Source organism: Megalobrama amblycephala, linkage group LG16 (genome assembly GCF_018812025.1).
Source record: "Megalobrama amblycephala isolate DHTTF-2021 linkage group LG16, ASM1881202v1, whole genome shotgun sequence".
In the NCBI taxonomy this organism is placed as follows: domain Eukaryota; kingdom Metazoa; phylum Chordata; class Actinopteri; order Cypriniformes; family Xenocyprididae; genus Megalobrama; species Megalobrama amblycephala.
Window position 1 is genome coordinate 29,441,554 of NC_063059.1, and position 20,138 is coordinate 29,461,691.

Below are 20,138 nucleotides of genomic sequence, written 5' to 3' on the forward strand. Positions count from 1 at the left end.
GGAGTCTGTGAGTACAACTTTACAGAAAAATTGCTGGTATGATTTCAGTCAAACTAAAGTGTTTACATTTTTGATCCCTCAATCCCAAACTTTAGCATATGTACTTGCCCCACATTATTACGTGCATGAATACTTTTAATTGTATGGCTTGTTAAAGGTGCAGTAAGTGATTTCTGAGAAACATTGTTGATCCCTTCATTGCTCCGTCCCAAAAATAATGGGAAGAAAAGATTTTTATATATATATATATATATATATATATATATATATATATATATATATATATATATATATATATATATATATATATATATATATATATATATATATATATATATATATATATATATATATATATATATATATATATATATATATATATATATATATATATATATATATATACATATTTTTTATACATACAAATATATACATATATATATATACAGTGGGTATAGAAATTTGACTTTCAACTTTGATCAGATTTGGTCATTTTGATTAGCTCAGCATGAAAAGAGCTTTCCTGGAGCATTTCAGTCCTTGGTAGTGCAACTAAAGCAAACAGTCAACTATGGGCACTAGTGTTGTCAAAAGTACTGGTACTTCGGTACCAAGTCGGTACTGAAATTTTGAAAATGTGACGATACCAGCATTTCTGTAGTACCGGTAGTACCGAGAATCCGGGTATATTTGGTACCCACTGATAGGGCTGTGCCAGTATTTACTTGAATATGACACGAGTGAAGCACAAAGCTTTGTTTACAGAAGAAATAATAGGTTAGCAATTAAATCTGACATCGCAGCCATGGAAAAAATTTTGGTTAATGCCGAATAAGAGAGGTGCGTGAGTCCATACATTTAAGCTTCGTATTCTGTTTTCCGAATCGTGATCTGGTCACATGATTAGCAGAGAATTTAACAATATTCCATTAGTTATTCCACTGAACATGGAATCTGTTTCTTTTCCCAAATCTTCACTCACGCAGGGGATTATAACGTTTCTTTCGTTCGCATTTAGGCCTATTATAGGCTATTAGCATTATTTACTGTGGTAAAGTAGAAAAAACACCGTAGGACAGAAACCTTTTTGCTTGCACGTCAGTTTCTATTTAACAGAGTTTGTGCTTGTTATTAGACTTTATAAGGCGCGTCAAGTTTATTTGTATAGCGCGTTTCACACACCAGTGATTTTTACTTTCATTTTCTCTGGCAGCGCTAAATCAAACATAGCCTGAATGTCTTGCCCCTGCGGAGGATAAAACACGCTCTTCAGACCTTTTACAACAAGTGTCAGTTGTTTGTAACATCAGGAGATAACGAAGATATTATTAAAGAGAAATGGTCTCTTTCCTGCTCGTGTCCCACATCCCTCTCAAAGCGCAAAGCGGCTATATCAAAGTAATAACGGGACCCGTCTTTGTGTGGAAATAAAAAATGAATGCTTTTTGAAATAATATTTAACTTTCTTATTATTTAGGTTACCATTATTTACCGATATTTATTTGATAGTTTTACAGGCTGTAGTGTGTTGTTTCTCTGACGGAATAGCTAAAATAAACACGCACGTCTGTTACCCCTTTTGAAAAAAACAAGCATATGCTGGTAAAGTAGGTTTTGAAGCTGGTATGCTGGTTTGAGCTGGTTTATGCTGGTCCAGGACCATCTTAGGACTAGTATGGACCAGCAGGACCAGTTTAGGACCAGCATTTGACCAGCATACAGCTTCAAAACCTACCTTACCTACCTTTTTTTTATATTTCAAAATTGATTTAATTGAGGTAGCCTATATATACACACACAAACACACACACTCCAAATCATATTTAATGTTTTTAAAATAGGCTATATAAAATAGTAAAATTGTTCCAATAGATTTTACTGTGGTACCGAAATTGGTACCGAGAACCGTAAAATTTTCATGGTATCGGTACCGACTACTGGAATTTTGGTACCGTGACAACACTAATGGGCACTGTCAAAAGATCTCCGGGATAAAGTTGTGGACAGGCACAAGTCAGGAGATGGATATATAGAAACATTTCAAAGGCTTTATCAATGCCTAGAAGCACAGTGAAGTCTATTATTGAGAAGTGGAAGGTAGTTGGTACAACCCAGACCCACCCTGAATCAGGACGTTGCTCTAAACTGGATGAAAGAGCCAGGAAGAAACTGGTCAAAGAGGCTACCAAGAGGCCTACGGCAACTCTGAAGCAGTTGCAGGAATTTATGACAAAGAGTGGTCATTGTGTGCATGTGACAACAATATCACAAATTCTCCACAAATGTGGATTGTATGGGAAGGTTGCTAGAAAAAAGCCACTCCTCAAGAAAGGCCACATGCAGTCACGACTGAGCTTGGCCAAAATGTACCTTGAAGATTTTGAGGCCAAAAAAAACAGGTGTTATGGTCAGATGAGATGTTATGGAGGTGTTTCTATTCAGCAGGGACTGGAGCACTTGTCAGGATAGAAGGAAAAATTGATGGGGCAAAATAGGATGAGGAAATGAGGAAAAGCTGCTGCTTTTTGCCAGAAAGTTGTCAATGGGAAGAAGATTTACCTTCCAACATGACAATGACTCAAAGCACACAACAAAAACTGACCACACAGTGGTTGAAGGAGAAAAAGGTGAATGTCCTTGCATGGCCTAGTCAGAGCCCAGACTTGAACCCCCCAAAAATCTGTGGAATGACTTGAAGACTGCAGTCCACAAACGGTCACCATCAAATTGAACAGAATTTGAACAGTTCTGCAAAGAAAAGTTGGCAAATATTGCAAAGTCTATGTGCAAAGTTAGTAAAGACATATCCCAACAGACTTAAAGAAAAAGGTGGTTCATCTGACACAATGTGGTGATCCTTTTTCCAACTCAGTGATTCTGGTTTTACCAGAATGGTTTTCTTTTTTTTCCCCCTGACATGCTGGAGTTATATCTTTCACTTGGATGTTATAAGTTGTAAAGAGTAAATACAGCTGGATAAAACAAAAACGGTGTCCGTCTTCATTTCAGGCTGCAAAGGAACGAAATTTGATTATTTTAAAGGAGGTGATTCTTTTCTATACTCACCATTTATGGCGATAATACCGCATATTTCGCTATTGAGCCACTCAAAATTACAAGGCAAGGGAAATTCCTTCACCGCGACAGCTCTGGCAATACCTCTCTTGTTCACTCTCTCTCCTCTTCCATCATGAGTGTATTTATTCACCCCCTATTGCTGATTGGCTACAAGAGTGTTTTGGTGCTCCGTGGATCTGTCCAATCTACTTTGTTTTTTCTTCTTTTTACACAGCCAGGACTTTGTACAAACACTTTTTTTTTTTTTTTTTCAGAACACACATAACAGACATCTAGCAAACATTCACAAAATTGTTTGTTTAGGTGTTGATTTAAACTTTCAACAGCTAGCGTTTCTCAGAAATCATTTACTGCACCTTTAAGGAAAGCTGTACAGTTGCTTTTCTAAACAATCAGACTTACAATATTTGACTGGAGAATGGTAGAAAGGATAGACTTACATTTGAAGGAAGGATTTAGAGACCCGAATATAATAGAGACTTGGGTGTAGGATTTTGTGACTGAATTAAAATCATGGTATATTTCAGCTTGTATGCATTGTTTTGCCACTTAAACTTAATATAATTCACATGATTTAGGAAAGTATATTATAGTTTAATGGAAAAGACAAACTATGATGTTTCAGATATTAAAAGACATTAAAATGGTAATAATTTCAAAATGTCAGCATTTTTTCTGGTTTTTGTATTGTAAACAGTACACGCTGTACTTCAGAGGCACTTTTATTATATAATGTCAAGATGTGGGTAGGGCTATATTTAGCATTAGGCAGAAAAAGATAATACTCTGTCTCACTGGATTTCCACTAGGAATTTTGTTAAAAAAGAAAAATTGTTGGTATATTGTTGTTTTATTGTATATAGTATTTTATAATAGTTATTAATAATAAATTAAATATACTTAAACTATCCAAAATAGCCAACATTTTGGCCATAAGGACCACTAGCATTTGGCTAAGTGTGTGTGTTCTCCTCAGTCCCTGCTCAGGCTCTGCTCATGGTGGACTTTTCCAGTGGTGGTCTATTGCATCCTATTCACATGGATTTTACAAGCAGAGAGGGATGGGGGTTGGGGGGCGTGGTTTCCATAGCAACGGGTTGCAGGGACGATCACTGTGGTTGTGGCATGATCAGCAAGCAAATGCAAGCCTGACTTAGCAACCACTTGCAGCCTGATGGTTTACCCCAGATTGTCCCCCATATGCAAGCGACTGACCATATTATGTAATGTCACTCCCTGGATTTATCGCATGCTGTTTCGCACAGCCAGTTTGTAAGGCTTGTGTATTATTTTATATCTATAAAAAAAAGTCAGCTTGAAATACCCGTAGCTCAGCAGATTGCCGATGGCGCCCTCGTTTGGGAGAGGGTTTCTCCCACCCCAGGGCTGCAGATAAGTAGCTCATCATATTCTCCACACAGTGGCATCTCTCTGGGTGCAGTGCCGACTGTAAATACACAGCGGTAATCTGCTTAAGCTGGCCCATGAGCCAGTGCAGCGTGACAGGTGTCTTACACATACAGCAGCTCCTGCAAATATAGCGGCAACAGCAGCTTGACTATTGAAACTGTGATAACAGTAGAAACTGTAAAGCTTGTTGTACAGTAACTTGTCACATCAGCACTTTATACCGAGCAATGATGCGACTGGAATCGGCTTAATTATGTGGTGAGTGTCATCAACACAGTGGAAGGAAAACACTGTGCTACTTGATGTTTTACCAAACAAGAGTCGCAAACTGACAGAGCACCTAGTTAAGTGAGGTAACGCAAGGAATTTGTGCAAAATGATAGACTTTGGTAATAATCCTCCTGAAAACAAATCAGATTGCAGAATGACATTTGTAACCCATTTTACTTTCTTAATGTGATGTATTTTCAAGTAAAAACATGGTTTTCAGTGAGGAAAAAAGGGAAAAGGGGAGGTACTTAACCCTTTAATGAACAAGATATTACTTGTCATTGGCATTAGCACAGTCATTTGCTTATAAAGTTAATAGATAGTGTTTAACTTCATGTATCTCTTCAGCACAATGACTTCAAATTTAACTGAAACTCTTTTAAAGGTGCCATAGAAGAGTTCAGTACATGGAAATGACATACAGTGAGTCTCAAACATCATTGTTTCCTCCTTGTGTAAATCTCAGGCGAATCTCAACATAACACCGACTGTTACGCAACACTCGGGATCATTAATATGTACGCCCCAGTATTTGCATATGCCAGCCCATGTTCAAGGCATTAGACAAGCCAGTATTAACGTCTGGATCTGTGCACAGCTGAATCATCAGACTTTATGCATGTAAGCAAGCAAGAACAATAGCGAAAAATGACAGATGGAGCAATAATAACTGACATGATCCATGATAACATGATATTTTTACTGATATTTGTAAATTGTCTTTCTAAATGTTTCATTAGCATGTTGCAAATGTGGTTAAAGTTACCATCGTTTCTTATTGTATTCACGGAGACGAGAGCCTGTCGTTATTTTCATTTTTAAACACTTGCAGTCTGTATAATTCATAAACACAACTTCATTCTTTTATAAATCTCTCCAACAGTGTGTAATGTTAGCTTTAGCCCCATTAGCCACGGAGCACTATCAAACTCATTCAGAATCAAATGTTAACATCCAAATAAATACCATAGTTCCATGATCTGAAATGCTGCATGACGAACACTTTGTAAAGATCCATTTTGAGGGTTATATTAGCTGTGTGAACTTTGTGCAGAATATAGAATTCTTATTGACCAAATGTAATATTACTGTTGCCTTTAGAAATAGATTGATTGTGGTTATTTTAGTCTACACTCAAAAAAATAATGCATTGGCTCAACAAAAACAATTAACGCAACAGTTTGCATCTTTTTTTTATTTTTTTAAATTACGTTCAACCAGCAAACTACACTGAGTTAGAGGGACTTGATAATTTGTAGCATAAACACAAAATTTTAAGTTGATTGCTCAACAAAAAAGTCACTCCAACTACTTGATTTGTAGACCTGTAACCAATTAATCTTATCTCTTTCATTTAAAATCCACAGCTAGTAAAGCACATGCTAAATGCAACTTATTTAGCGTCTGAATTTAATGAAAAAGAAAGATATTACTTGTCACTGATATTAGCACAGTCATTGCTTATAAAGTTAATAGATATATAAAGTGTTTACCTTCATGTATCTACTTTTCAGCACAATGGTAACTACAAAAACTTCAACTTAAACTCTTTTAAATGTCAAACATAACAGCATTTAACACTAACAGGTCTTTTTGTTGCCTTATATTTTACAGAGTGTCTATTTACACTAAGTGCAAATAGCGTCCCTTGTTGGCAAACACTATTTACACTAGCTCCACCCACCAACGTCTGGTTGGACCATTCAAGTTTTAAGAAAGACGCATACAATTCAACATCTTCAGTGGTGTAGCAGTAGAGAGTAAGGCTTGCAAGCCTGGCTTTTAACACGATCGACACGGGTTCGAATCTGCCTTGTGCCGAGCTTGCATGTTTTTCTTCAATAAAAATGAAAATAATGTTCTAAAAGTGGAAATAACCTGTGAACGAGTGTTTAATAATAAATGTTTATTGGTTAGGGTTAGGTGAAGGGAGGGTTTTTATTCTCCCAATAAGGCAGCATCCATTTAATAATTTTAATAAATATAATCATTTACACTATGATATTATTGCATCCTGTTAATGTACAAAAATACCGAGGTGCAAACAGTATCTGGCAGTATAAAGTATAGATAGCATCTAATTACTATTTACTGTTAATGCAAAGAACTGATACTTTTACATGGTGTAAATAGAATCTATCACTATTTTCACCTAGTTTAAAATCGCTAAGAAAATACTGCTATTGTCAATTTTGATGCATCTATTGTCGCTGCCAGTGCCTATATTTTATTGCCTTTACCATTTTTCTCACACACTATCACCAAGTTTTTATACATGAAAATAAATACCTGTCTTTGTTTTCAAAAGGCAGACCCTTGCAGGGCATCATTATATTTAGAGGTCCTTGGCACTAGAAGTCTGAAAACCCCTGGATTAAACAATTGACCAGTGGTGTATAGAGCCAAGCTGATTGGATTCTTTCTCCAACAGCCCTGTTCTTTCACAGAGTTGGCCTCATTCAGAACAAATGTACCATTCTGTAACCTTTTCAAATGACTTTTAGTTGTTTGTGGCTTTTGTAGAAATGAGTCAACCCAGGTGAATGGAACAGCGGGGTGTAAACAACAGCGTGGTACCCATGGGGCTCCGAATCTTCAAATGCCACTATGTAAAACAACGGCCCCACAGCTTTGAAAATAATACAACACTATGTAGAATTCGACGCAGCGCTGTGCACGGAAATGTCATCGTCTCTGCGTTCTCATTACATATGTTACATAGCCCGCGGCTCTGCTCCGGTGGATTGCCGGACACCCCGCCACTCAGCTCATTAGCATACTCTGCACACACACGGGATGTCATGTTGCCAAGCAACAGCGCCACATCACATAGAGAATGTTGTGAGCTGTGTTTTTAGAATTGCACTCGTGGAAAAAGGTACAACACCTTCAGAGACCTGAGGAGCATCTAGTTCAGAGCAAACATGCCTTATTGGTTCAGTTTATATTATCTGTGTTTACTAGCACACAAATGCACCTTAAAAGCTGAAACTGGAAGTGAAAATAAAAGCAGATGAATGTGCTGCACCCAATAAAATGCCTCATAATTGAGTCTCCTCTCTCCCCATTATCACTTTTATCATGGCCCTTTTGTGCAGCCTGGGATTAAAAGGTTTGTGAATGCATTTTAGAGCTCTTCATGCCTGCTATCAGTTTTTTTTTTTTTTTTTTTTTTTTTTTTTTGGTGAGCAGAGCATTTATCATTGAAGCATCTAAACACAGAAGCCACTCATGGTGAATCTAGGTTAAATCAGAACTGAGATATCGGACAACTTGTTAAAATGATTAACTAATTTGCATTTGAACAATGTAAATTTGTGTTCGGCAGAGATCAGAAGTGCGCTCAAAGATGTCTTTCTCACACACTACTGAAGCTTCAGAATTAGACAATTAATCAAGCTACAAAAAGTGTTTTTTTTTTTTTTAAACATGTCATTTTCAATTAATGTCTGAGACCGATTGTAAATCTTCCCCCCGCTTTGTCTCAACTAAAAATAAACCCCATAGTTCCTCATGTGAAGTCATTGATTATGTCCTAACCAGGCATGTTTGCAAAAGCAAGACTGCGAAACTGCTGCATAACGTGATGCAATTTCAGCCAATCAGAATATATTTTGTTTCGATCTGAATTTTGGCTTTTGCACAGTGTTAGTTATGTTGATAATTTCCAAGTTACTTTTTAAAATAACTTGCTCATGTTTAACAGTTATATTCCTTTGTCACCTTTGTTTTTTCAACTTTGTTTACAATTTTGTTAAAATTCTTATCTTATTAAAATCAGATCTTTTTTGTTATTTGACAAAACTGTCTTGTGAATTATTATTATTTTTTTTTTTTTTTTTTTTTTGTTACTTTTTAAATAGGTCAAGTGAAATCACCTTTAGAACAGAGTATTTTTTTACTGAATGTCATTTCCAAATGAATTGTCAATTTATTATTTAATTGTGTACGCTTCTGTTCAAAAGTCTGGCTTTGCTAAGATTTTTTTTTTTTTTTTTTTTTTTAAATAAATCTCTTACGCTCACCAAGGCTTTTTTTGTATCAAAAATACAGTTCAAACTGTAATATTGTTAATATACAGGTGCTGGTCATATAATTAGAATATTGTGAAAAAGTTTACATTTTGATGATTAGAGCGTACGGCTCATGAAAGTCCAAAATCCAGTATCTCAAAATATTAGAATATTTCCTAAGATCAATCAAAAAATGGATTTTCAAAGCAGAAAAGTTCAAGTTCTTTAAAATATGTTCATTTGTGCACTCAATACTTGGTTGGCAGCACATATTACAGCAAATGACTTGCTCCTAGCACAAATTACAGCATCAGTGTAGTGTGGCATGGAAGTGATCAGCCTGTGGCACTGCTGAGGCACTATTGAGCCTTCAGATGATCTGTATATTGTTGGATCGACTGTTTCTCATCTTTCTCTTGAAAATATCCCATAGATTCAGGGGTCAGGCATGTTGGCTGGCCAATAAAACACCGTAATATCATGGTCAGCAAACCACTTGGAGGAGGTTTTTGCACTGTGGGCAGGTGCTAAAGTCCTGCTGGAAAAGGAAATCACCATGTCCATAAAGCTTGTCAGCAGATGGAAGCATAAAGTGCTCCAAAATCTCCTGGAAGATGGGTGCATTGACTTTGCACTTGATAAAACACAATGGACCAACACCAGCAGATGTCACGGCCCCCCCAAATCATTACTGACTTCAGAAACTTCACACTAGACTTCAAGCAGCTTGGATTCTGTGCCTCTCCAGTAGGCTTGGGTATTGAGTATCGAGTATTGATTGGAACCGGGACTAGCTTTGCGATTTTCCCGGAATCGTTCAAAAGTTTAAATTTCGATTCCTAGTTTCGATTCACAGTCCGCCGACTGGAAGAAGAAACCGCTGAACACCAACGAAGAAGCGTCCACCGGCAGTGTTGGCATAACCGAGCGAGTCGAACATGGATAGCGTGCGTCGGCGGTCCAAAGTGTGGCTTCACTTTTCTAAATAGAACAAAATCTCGGCAAAATGCAACATTTGCGGCAAGATTGTTTCGTGCATAGGAGGGTGCACGTCGGACATGATAAAGCACCTCCGTGTTCATGGAGTAGAAATAAATAAATGTCTTTGATGCGCTGCACCGACTGTCCTCCGCTGCCTCTTCCTCTGGCTCCGACCCCCAAGCCTGGCAATCCACACGAGATTCGATTTTTTTTTTTTTTTTTTTTTTTTTTTTTTTTGTATCCGATCTGAGCCACTTCCAAATGTGGTTTGTTTTAAATCCGATACATATCCGATCTTTGAACATGCGACCTACGTCTAAACACGCATATCCGATTCCCATTGTAATTCCAAGCCATCAAACGGCGAGGGCGGCACGTTTGCTCACTAAAATATAGCTTCAGTGTTGTATTATGAAGCAGACGTGCATGTATGCACTCGCACTAAAAATTCGCAGCTCTATATTGATGTGGGAACTTTCTCTAATGTGAAAGAAATTACGCACACACATATATTCAGCAGCTGAATTTCAAACTTTGCCCGGTTAATTTAAAAGGCCGCCGTGTTGTTGTTTTTCTTATAATCCAAAAGCTTCACTGTAGCGCTCTTTTTCTCGCGCGCTCTCTCCCTTGCTTGCTCGAATTCATTCAAAAAACGGAATTCTAAAACTAATAAATGTAGATAAAATATCAAACACAAATTACCTTTATTTTCCGGTCTATATCCATTCAGTCAGAATTCGCGCTGCAATACATCCATGACAGCTGTTAACTTATCCATTCTGACAGGCTAATCATGGCCACTCCATGAAATATATAAATAATTTTAATAGCACGGCCATTCAAAACCCGAGGATCTACTATGTGCATTTAAAACTATCAGTGACGATCATTTTGGGGCAGGAAGTCATGTAAACACAGATATCAGATACCAGTCGCGTCTAAAGTGAGTGTAAACACACTGGCCAAAAAATCGGATATGGTCAAAAGATCGGATTTGTGCATTAAGACTTGCAGTGTAAATGCAGCCATACTCTCATATGTGTAAATGTGTTTTCAATATATTCATAATTTATAATATTTATATTCAAGTTCATAGATTTGATATTTATATTGTAGTTGAAAACAGCCCTGTGAGAAATTCATAGTAAAGTTCATAAAAAGTAAAAAGTTCATAGAATTAAAATTGATGGAGAAGGTCAGACTATTAGAAAGACCGTTGGTTAGCTAGCTCATTTAAAATATCCTAAACTTTTTTTGACCCTGCCTCTTAAAAGAATCGGAATCGAGAATCGTTAGGAACCGGAATCGAAACAAGGAATCGAAATTGGAATCGTTCAAATTCAAACGATACCCAACCCTACTCTCCAGTCTTCTTTCAGACTCTGGGACCATGATTTCAACATGAAATGCAAAATTTACTTTTATCTGAAAAGAGGACTTTCGACCACTGTTCACTGCCCAGTTCTTTTTCTCCTTAGCCCAGGTAAGATGCTTCTGACATTGTTTCTGTTTCAGAAGTGGCTTGGTAGTCCTTTTCCTGAAGATGTCTGAGTGTGGTGACTCTTGATGCGCTGACTCCGGCTTCATTTGTCTCATTGTGAAGCTCTCCCAAGTGTTTGAATCGGCTTTACTTGACAGTATTCTCAAGCTTGTGGTCATCCCTGTTGCTTGTGCACCTTTGCCTACTCAATTTCTTCCTTCTAGTCAACTTTGCATTCAGTATGCTTTGATATTTCACTCTGTAAACAGCCACCCCATTCAGTAATGACCTTCTGTGACTTACTCTCTTTGTGGAGGCTGTCAATGATTGTCTCCTGGTCCATTGCCAAGTCAGCAGTCTTCCCCATTAGTGTGGTTTCAAAGAGCAAGAGATACCCGGAATTTATACTGTAGGGATGGTCATTTAATGAAACTCAAATGTAAATATTCTAATATTTTGAGATACTGGATTTTGGACTTTCATGAGCTGTACGCTCTAATCAACAAATTAAAAAAAAAAAAAAAAAAAAAAAACTTTTGAAATATTTTACTTTACATGTAGGGAATCTAGTATAAATGAAAGTTTCATTTTTTTTTTTAAAATAATTTACAATAAAAAAAATGAACTTTTTCACGATATTCTAATTATATGACCAGCACCTGTATATTAATATATTTTAAAATGTAACATTTTGTAACATTATAAATAATTTTTTAATTTTTGATCAATTTAATGCATCTTTGCTGATTAAAGGTATTAATTTCTTTCAAAAAATTAAATTGTCCCAAACTTTAACAGTATATATGGCATACGAAGACGTGGTGGAAATTACATGCTTATGGGATTTTTTTTCTTTCTTTTTTTCTATGCAACCTCCCTTAAAGGTGCAGACTGGATGTCTCTTTATCACAGCTGAAGCAAAGCAAAATAATGCTTCATGAAAAATTAAGTAAAGAACAAAAACTGAACACACAGTACACAAGAGTATATCCAAGCTAGAGCTCATTGTTAGTCGCCAGCATCACTCCAACTCCAGACTGTCCTGTTACTATAGCTAAAATGACAACAACAGCATATCTTGGTTCTGTGAAACATAGCAATATCAATGTTACTTGCATATGGAGCAGAAACAATGCAACCTCTGCATCCATTTTCAGGCCTTCCTGCTTTGGTCTCTCCAGTGCTTTTCTAATATTAACACGGGCCCTAAAGCTCTTGCTTGATCACAACCTTTTTTTTTTTTCAGTGATATTCCTCTGACTTTTTCTCTTTTGTAATGTCTCTCAGCCATCTCTCTTTCTACAGTCTTTCTACAAATCTCCCTCTTGCTCACTCTTTCCTCCCCCATCATGAGTGTATACGCCCCCTGTGTTGTGTGTTGCTTCACACGGTCTGATCCACTTTCAACAGTGTTTCTCAGAATTTGCTTACTGCACCTTTAATTCCAGTTAAAGCTTTCTGTGTGAATGTAGCATCTCTGCATTCACTCCAGACTTTAGATTTAGTCTCTTATGCTTCTGATTTCCCGCACTGCTAGTAAACGGTTGGTTTCAGATGTGGTTTCCCCCCTGACATTTCTCATGGTGTTTTTTCCTTTTGTCATGAAGAAACTCTTCCTTAAGGGATGGTAACCTACCCATGAGACCACCGCCAGACTGCAGGCAGTGCATTTGAAATCAACATCTAGTACTAACCCAGCTGGTTACATGCAGTTCAGTTGTGTTGTAGAAAATAGCACAAATTCAGGTATTCCCAGTCTCCAGCAGTGATACTGAGGAAGAAATGCCTGTGAATCTCTTTATCTCTTACTTTAAGATTCAGTGTGACAGTTCTGCAGGGCCATTTGATTTCCCAGAGGAAAATATGAAAGAGGATTTCAAATAATATGGGAAGTCAAATGCTAAAATTTAAGATGATTCATTCAAATATTTGCATAGAAAACATGGCATACAAAAATAATGCTGTCAACAATGTTCAAATGTTGTACATTTGCGTCATTTTAGATGTGATAAACAGATGAGGTGAAATGATGTGTGTCTGGGTGGGAGGGTGGGGCTGTGAGGACAGAGACACATCCAGCTGCAGTCACGAATACATATGCACACACAAAGGTTTGTTTTGGTATCTTAGTGAGGACATTCCATAGGCGTAATGGTTTTTATACTGTACAAACTGTATTCTATCCCCCTACTCCTAAACCTACCCATCATAGAAAACATTCTGCATTTTTAATGAAACTTTATTTAGTATGTTTCTAAATATGAGGACTAATGAAATGTCCTCATAGTTCATGTTTACGTCTTAATACCAGTGTAATACCCATGTCATTATACAAATTTGTGTCCCCACTAATCACAAAAACACGCACATACACAGAGAGAGAGAGAGAGCGAGAGAGCTCCTTCATCACAACAGCACACTCACGACTTACTAAAAAATAGTGCATGAAACACTATTCACACATCCATTGATTTCTCAGATAAAGACATCTGTCATTTACTCACAATCATGTCGTTTCAAACCTGTGAGTTTCTTTCTGCTGTGTAACACAAAAGAAGATCGTTTTCTAAAGTGTTCTGGTTGCTTTTTACAATGAATGGATACTGGAGCTTTCAAGCTTCAAAAATGATGCAAAAACACCATAAAAGTATCATAAAACTACCATAAGCTTTCTCTGTGTTCACCACATTTCTTCTATTGTGTGATATCAGACTGAAATTCAAGTTGATATTCACTGACTATCTTTCCCTTCCAGTGAAACTGGATTGAGTCAGTGAATTGAACTCAAGAATTAAATCAGACTGATTCATGAACTAATCATTTAGACTGATTTTGTGAACTGCTTTTTTTTTTTTTTAAAGATCTGAGCAGAAGTAAATGTTAAGATTTTCAGCCAATTTTAGTCTGTTTCTCACATAGAGGTGACTTTAGTTCACCAGCTATGTGGACCACTTTTATGGTGCTTGACCACCACAGGCTTCATTCACTTTTATTATATTGAAAAAAAAAAAAAATTGTCATCATATATTCAGTTTTATATTCCACAAAAGAAAATAAAGTCATATTGAATGTCATGAGGGTGAGTTAATGAAAAGATAAAATGTGAACTATTCTTTTAAACATGAAACAAAAAGTCCAGAAATTAGGAAGTGTTTTTTTTTTTTTTTTTTTTGGTCACTAAGGAACAAACTTGTTTCAATTGATTTGTAAACCAGTTTCTGCTGAGGTCAGCTGCAATGAGAAATGCATTATAATACTAAAACAGGCAAATTATATGCCATCAATAGCTGTTCACTTCCACAAAATAGAATTGATTACTTTCTTCCTGGTATGAAATATTCTGTTCTACAGACTCAATTGACCGTTCACAAATACCCGCCCTCTTTAGTTACTGTTGCCATGCCCTTCTCATGCTACACATCAAAGAGGAGCAAAGAGGACACTCGCAATGCATCGACAGACAAGACAGAGCAGGTTACTTTTGATATGAAGCAAAGTTTCAAATGTCAAATTTTGTAATTTTTTAAGTAGTTTTAAACAATAAATACCATTTTGTGGCTCTTTAATGTGGAACATTGGTATACTTCATAAGAGCTGTATGTGCTACACACAGCCAAGAACATCATCTTTTTCCTCAACTGGGCAACCCAATTTTGTGATCACCAAATAGACTTTGCTGACATGTGAATGTGAGCATTATTGATTTTTATCATTCTGACATAAATATAGTTGCAGAAGTTCAGTAAATTGTCTGTATAGAAAGAAATTTTCAGGTCTGAAAGTTACAGCATGATTTCAGAAGATATCATTTTGAAGCATAATTTGATTTCCTGTGTGTGTAATAAATAAATATATACTGTATAAGTGAACTCAATTTTGCGGCCAGCGGTTTAGACATCAATGGCTGTGTGTTGAGTTATTTTGAGGGGACAGCAAATTTACTCTGTTATACAAGCTGTACACTCACTACTTTACATTGTAGCAAAGTGTCATTTCTTCAGTGTTGTCACATGAAAAGATATAATAAAATATTTACAAGAATGTGAAGGGTGTACTCATATATCTATATATTATTATTATCATTATTATTATTTTTCTCTAAAATGGTCCTGATATAGTGTAGTCAAATCTGTCTTTAGTAGAACAAAACTGATCACTGTAGGCAGCATTGTTCTAGTAATTCTTTAAAGTGAATTCAAGCGGCGACTTCAGAGATTAGAGGTCTGTGTCCATTACACACACGACCAGTGTCACCATGCATCTCCCAGCATGCCCTGCTAATGAGAGGCTAATTAATTTAAAATCCTGTCCTCAGCAGAACTTCAGCCTTTTTGTGTTGACTGCTTTGCCAAGTTTACAGATTAAAGTTGTTCTTTTTATCTAAATAAAGACTATAAATGAGTGAAGACACATAAAATAAATGGCCCTTCCACAAAGAACAACAAACATCCAATTGTATTGATTGAATATGCTGATTTAATTGAGGTTTACCCTCGTCCGGCTTTGTCCATTTATTAAATTACCTAGAAGACTAAAGGCCACCATCTGTGAGAGGATCAATTTTGTCTTCAATCTGCTCTCTTTGTCTTTACTCATTTCCCAAACATCCCCTGTGTTCCGACATATGAATGAGAAATGAGTAACGGTCTCACTGAAGTTAACGCCCAAGCTCTGGGTTTTACGTTTCCTCAATTGAAACATATTGATCTGTTTATACTCTTTACTTTCCTAGAGTTTCTGAGGACAAAACGGACAGATGTATAGTTTTTAAAACCAAACAGGCTTTTTGGCCTAGCTAAGAATGAGTTTAAGTGAGGATTGAGAGTTTCTCTGAAATAAATCTCAGCGTAATGGGATGCATTTATGACATAGTGCTGAATGCGCTGATGCCACCGTCAGACACAGCGGCAATAAGGCAATAAATGAACCTGCAAAACTCTAAGGAGGTGAAATGGCCGAGTTGACAATGAGCTTGTTAGCTTCACTCTCTGTTGTCGCCTCTCGTTTAGTCGGATCAAAATGACGCGCCGTTGTTTATCTGAAGAGCCTATGACAGAGGGGTTTCCATAGTTACTTGTGCGGCTGTAAAAGTGAAGAGATCAGCTGCTTGCATGGAATTAATGAAAAGTGCTCTCAGAGACTGCTGAATTATGCATGTGGAGAAATACAGTTTGAGAAGTTTCTCAGTTGCGTGTTGTATCATGATTTATTTTTTTGACCGGCTTTAGCTCTGTTATAGCAGGTTTGTTTGATGTGTTCTTTAATCCTAATACTGTACCTTTCTCTCTCTTCAGTTTCTCTGCAGGTCGATATTACTCCTGCACAGAGTGAGATCAGTGTTGGAGAGTCTCGTTTCTTTTTGTGTGAAGGTAAGTTTTCATATTGACCAGGAACCTTCCGGCCCTCATTACAGTGCTTTAAGGAGTTTCTGCAATTATTCAGCTTCTACCGATTACCGCAGCGCTTTGTTTTTTAGATAATTTCAGCCTTAGTCAAGGAGCAAGATTTTGTTCCGATGAGTTTCCGGTGTGGGCGAAGCGAGTGGCAGGCAACCAGGTTACATCTGGTTCAGAATCAGATATTGATAAAATATTTGGCATTCAACAAACTTGTCATTATGTTCTTTGCCTACCAAACTGTGATGGGTCTGTTTATCCATCTGTATTGCATATTACTGTCAATCTTTCTTTCTCTCCTGCTGTCATTTAACCACAAACATTAACACTGCTCATTTTCTGCTTTATGAGCAAATGTGTTTCCTTCAGGACAGGCAAATTTAGGTTAGAAGCTAGGAAAGGGATTGTTATGGGTTTGTGGACGATTTCAGAGAAATGAAGGTAATAAAAATAGTGTCATTTGCTAAATTTGATCAAAAATATAGCAAAAAATGAATATATTGAAATATTATCACAGTTTAAAATATCTATTTTCTATTTTAATATATTGTAAAATGTAATGTAATCATGTGATGGCAAAGTTGCATTTTTAGCAGCGATTTTCTTTGATTTGAAATTTTAAAAAAGAAACTTTCGTAAGGGGCCATTCACGCGAGACGCGAGTTTAACGGTCATGCAGGTCCATCAAGCGTGTTTACACAGAAAACAATGGGAAAGTAGCGCAATGGAATACAAAAATGCGTTCTGTGTGAACGACCCCTAACATTATAAAAGTCTTTGCTGTCACTTCTAATGAATTGATTATATCCTTGCTGAATAAAAGTATTAATTCCTCACCCCAAACTTCTGAATGGCGGTGTCTGTGTATGTAGAGAGAGAGGGAGCAAATACAAACTTTTTTTTTTTTTTTTTTAATGTAGGCATCTTTCTTGGGAGTTCGTCCTCGCCCACTGTTGTGTTTATCTTGTTTTCTGGGGTATTTAAGCCAATATTCTTTGTAAAACTGCTTTGGAACAATATTTATTGTGGAAATTGAATTTGAGTTGATGTTTCCCAACAGATTTAAATTATACATCTAACTAATAGTAGGTTGCTAAAAACAAACTTAATACTATTTCCTTTTGCCTATTGAACAAATAAACAATTAATTATTTAGTTTTGCAAATATATTATTTTCATATCACATTTACTACTATTCTCACACAATATAAATAGGTGTCTATATATATATATATATATATATATATATATATATATATATATATATATATATATATATATATATATATATATATATATATATATATATATATATATATATATATATATCTGGTGAAGTATATATATTTTTCCTTTTATATTTTAGGAAAGGGGTCCCCTGATGGGATCATCTGTTTACTTGTTGATCGCCTGTTGCTGACATAGTCATTTACTGTCAGTATTTAAAGATGTGTGTCCCCTTCTGAAAATCTGCTAAACCATTTTAGTGGCCTGATGTCTGATCCTGAAAGGTTGAATCGAAGTTTGTTTGGTTTTTGTGACCTAAAAAAGCAGTAATCTTCTAGATGATTCATTTACTGAAATAGTACACTACTGGAAATTCAACTTTAATGTCACTGATGGTATCCTGTGTCAGCAATATCACTGAGGATCACCCAGTAAACGAGACCCATGTGAATAAGGCTTAGAAGAGGAATACGTTAAACCTTTTGTGTGCATATATCTCACTTTGAAAACCGTTTTTCCTGGTTCCACTCTCCTGGGTTTCGTTTGAAGGCTCAGAGGCGTGGAACAGCGGCTCTGATAATTGCTCTCAACACTCGAGTCTTCACCAGAGCTGTGTCCTACGGTCCACTGATTTGGGTAATAGACTGGTAACCTGAGAATCGGTTGAAGTTTTAGGTTTTGCCTTCTGACAGCTGTTGCGACACCTAATCCCAATTGATTCACGCAAATAATTCAATCTCATCAAGCCTGATTTGTTTTTGATTGATTCATCTCTGCTCTGTGGATGTTAAACAAGCTTTATTTTGGACAGAGTGATTTATTTGATGACACATTTGATACACAAGATCAGCCCATAAATGCTGATATGTTCATTTGGTTTGGGTTGTAGTTATCGGTGGGGCCAAGGAAATCGACTGGTTTGCTCCAACCGGGGAGAAAATCGAGCCCGGCAAACAAGACGTCAGCGTGATTCGCAACGACGAGACGTCTTCCACTCTTACCATCTACAACGCAAAGGTCGACAACGCCGGGACGTATAAATGTGTGGCCAGCAGTGGTGATCAGGACGCTGAAGCTACAGTTAATCTGAAGATATACCGTAAGATACCTGTTTATGATTCATCTGTGCTGACAGAATATATAGAAAACGCAAATTCAAAAGTTGACATCACAAATTTAATTGTGCCATTCTATATAGTTGTATGGCAAGCACTTATGAAGTTTGGCACACAGGCTGGACATTCTTGGTGCCAATTATGGGGTCCATCTCAATCTCTCTAGTACCATCAACTGTTTAAATTCACACTTACGCTTCTGCTTACTAGGGCTGGGTAAAAAATCTTGATTTCTCAATTTTAATCGATTCTCAGTTTTACAAACTGATATTGATTCTTAAATCCCAAGAATCGATAAGTCTATCCTGTTTGCAATTGATGAATGAATAGAACATTGTAGCGTGCCTCCCATCCAATAAATCGCAATAAACTTTGTGCATTGTTACTTTTGATATGAAACAACGTCTCAGATTTCCATTTATTACGAAATTCAGAAAATAAATACCATTTTGGCGCTGTTTAATGTGGCGTGACAGATCGCTGTTGCGCATCAGTTCAAGAGAAGAGGCAGCGCAAAGGGCACCTGAACTGATCTTCTCCTCCACTTTAATACCAGTTACAGCACAAAATAAATATGAATGAACATCTACAGGTTAAAAGATACAGTACAACTTACTGAAAGATGTCAATACATCTTGAAAGGTGTCAATACAACAGCTTATAGCATGTCACATAACGTCAAATTTACCTTAGAAAAACCATATTCAGTGACTAAAAAACTTGTTAAATCAATAAACTTATTAGTCAGCTAGAAAAAGAACTTTAGAGAGGAGCATTTTGCTAAATATATGCACCATATTACATATTCATTACAATTTTTTAATGTTCTTTGATATTTAATGCATTTTTTTGCGAATTTTTATGACCAGTTAAATGTTAATATTTCAAAAAAGTGAACTGTAGAAGTTATATAATTATGTGATTGTAAAGTTAGTATTATAACTTTATTTTTATAAGTGAGTGTAATGTAAACAAATCAGTTCATTTTAACCTTCAATATTATATAGTAATGTAGTCCCCATGACTCCCATGTATAGTTTACAGCATTCGAATTGGAATCGAATCACAAGCTTGTAAATTGAATCGAATCATGAAATTTGTTAATACCCAGCCCTACTGCTTAGTGTATTTTCCAGAAAATAAGTCACACCGGGTCCAAATTTGTGTA

At 36.4% G+C, this 20,138-nt stretch overlaps 1 protein-coding gene across 24 annotated transcripts in view; it reads left to right on the top strand.

Moving 5' to 3' along the window:
* Positions 1-20,138, top strand: part of ncam1b (neural cell adhesion molecule 1b) — a 117,198-nt gene that overhangs the window by 38,006 nt on the left and 59,054 nt on the right. For all 24 annotated transcript variants that reach the window (XM_048160153.1, XM_048160152.1, XM_048160129.1 and 21 more), the window contains exons 2-3: positions 16,527-16,601; positions 18,745-18,954. In XM_048160153.1, coding sequence (XP_048016110.1) covers positions 16,527-16,601; positions 18,745-18,954 — 285 coding nt within the window. The remainder of the gene's footprint in view (positions 1-16,526; positions 16,602-18,744; positions 18,955-20,138) is intronic.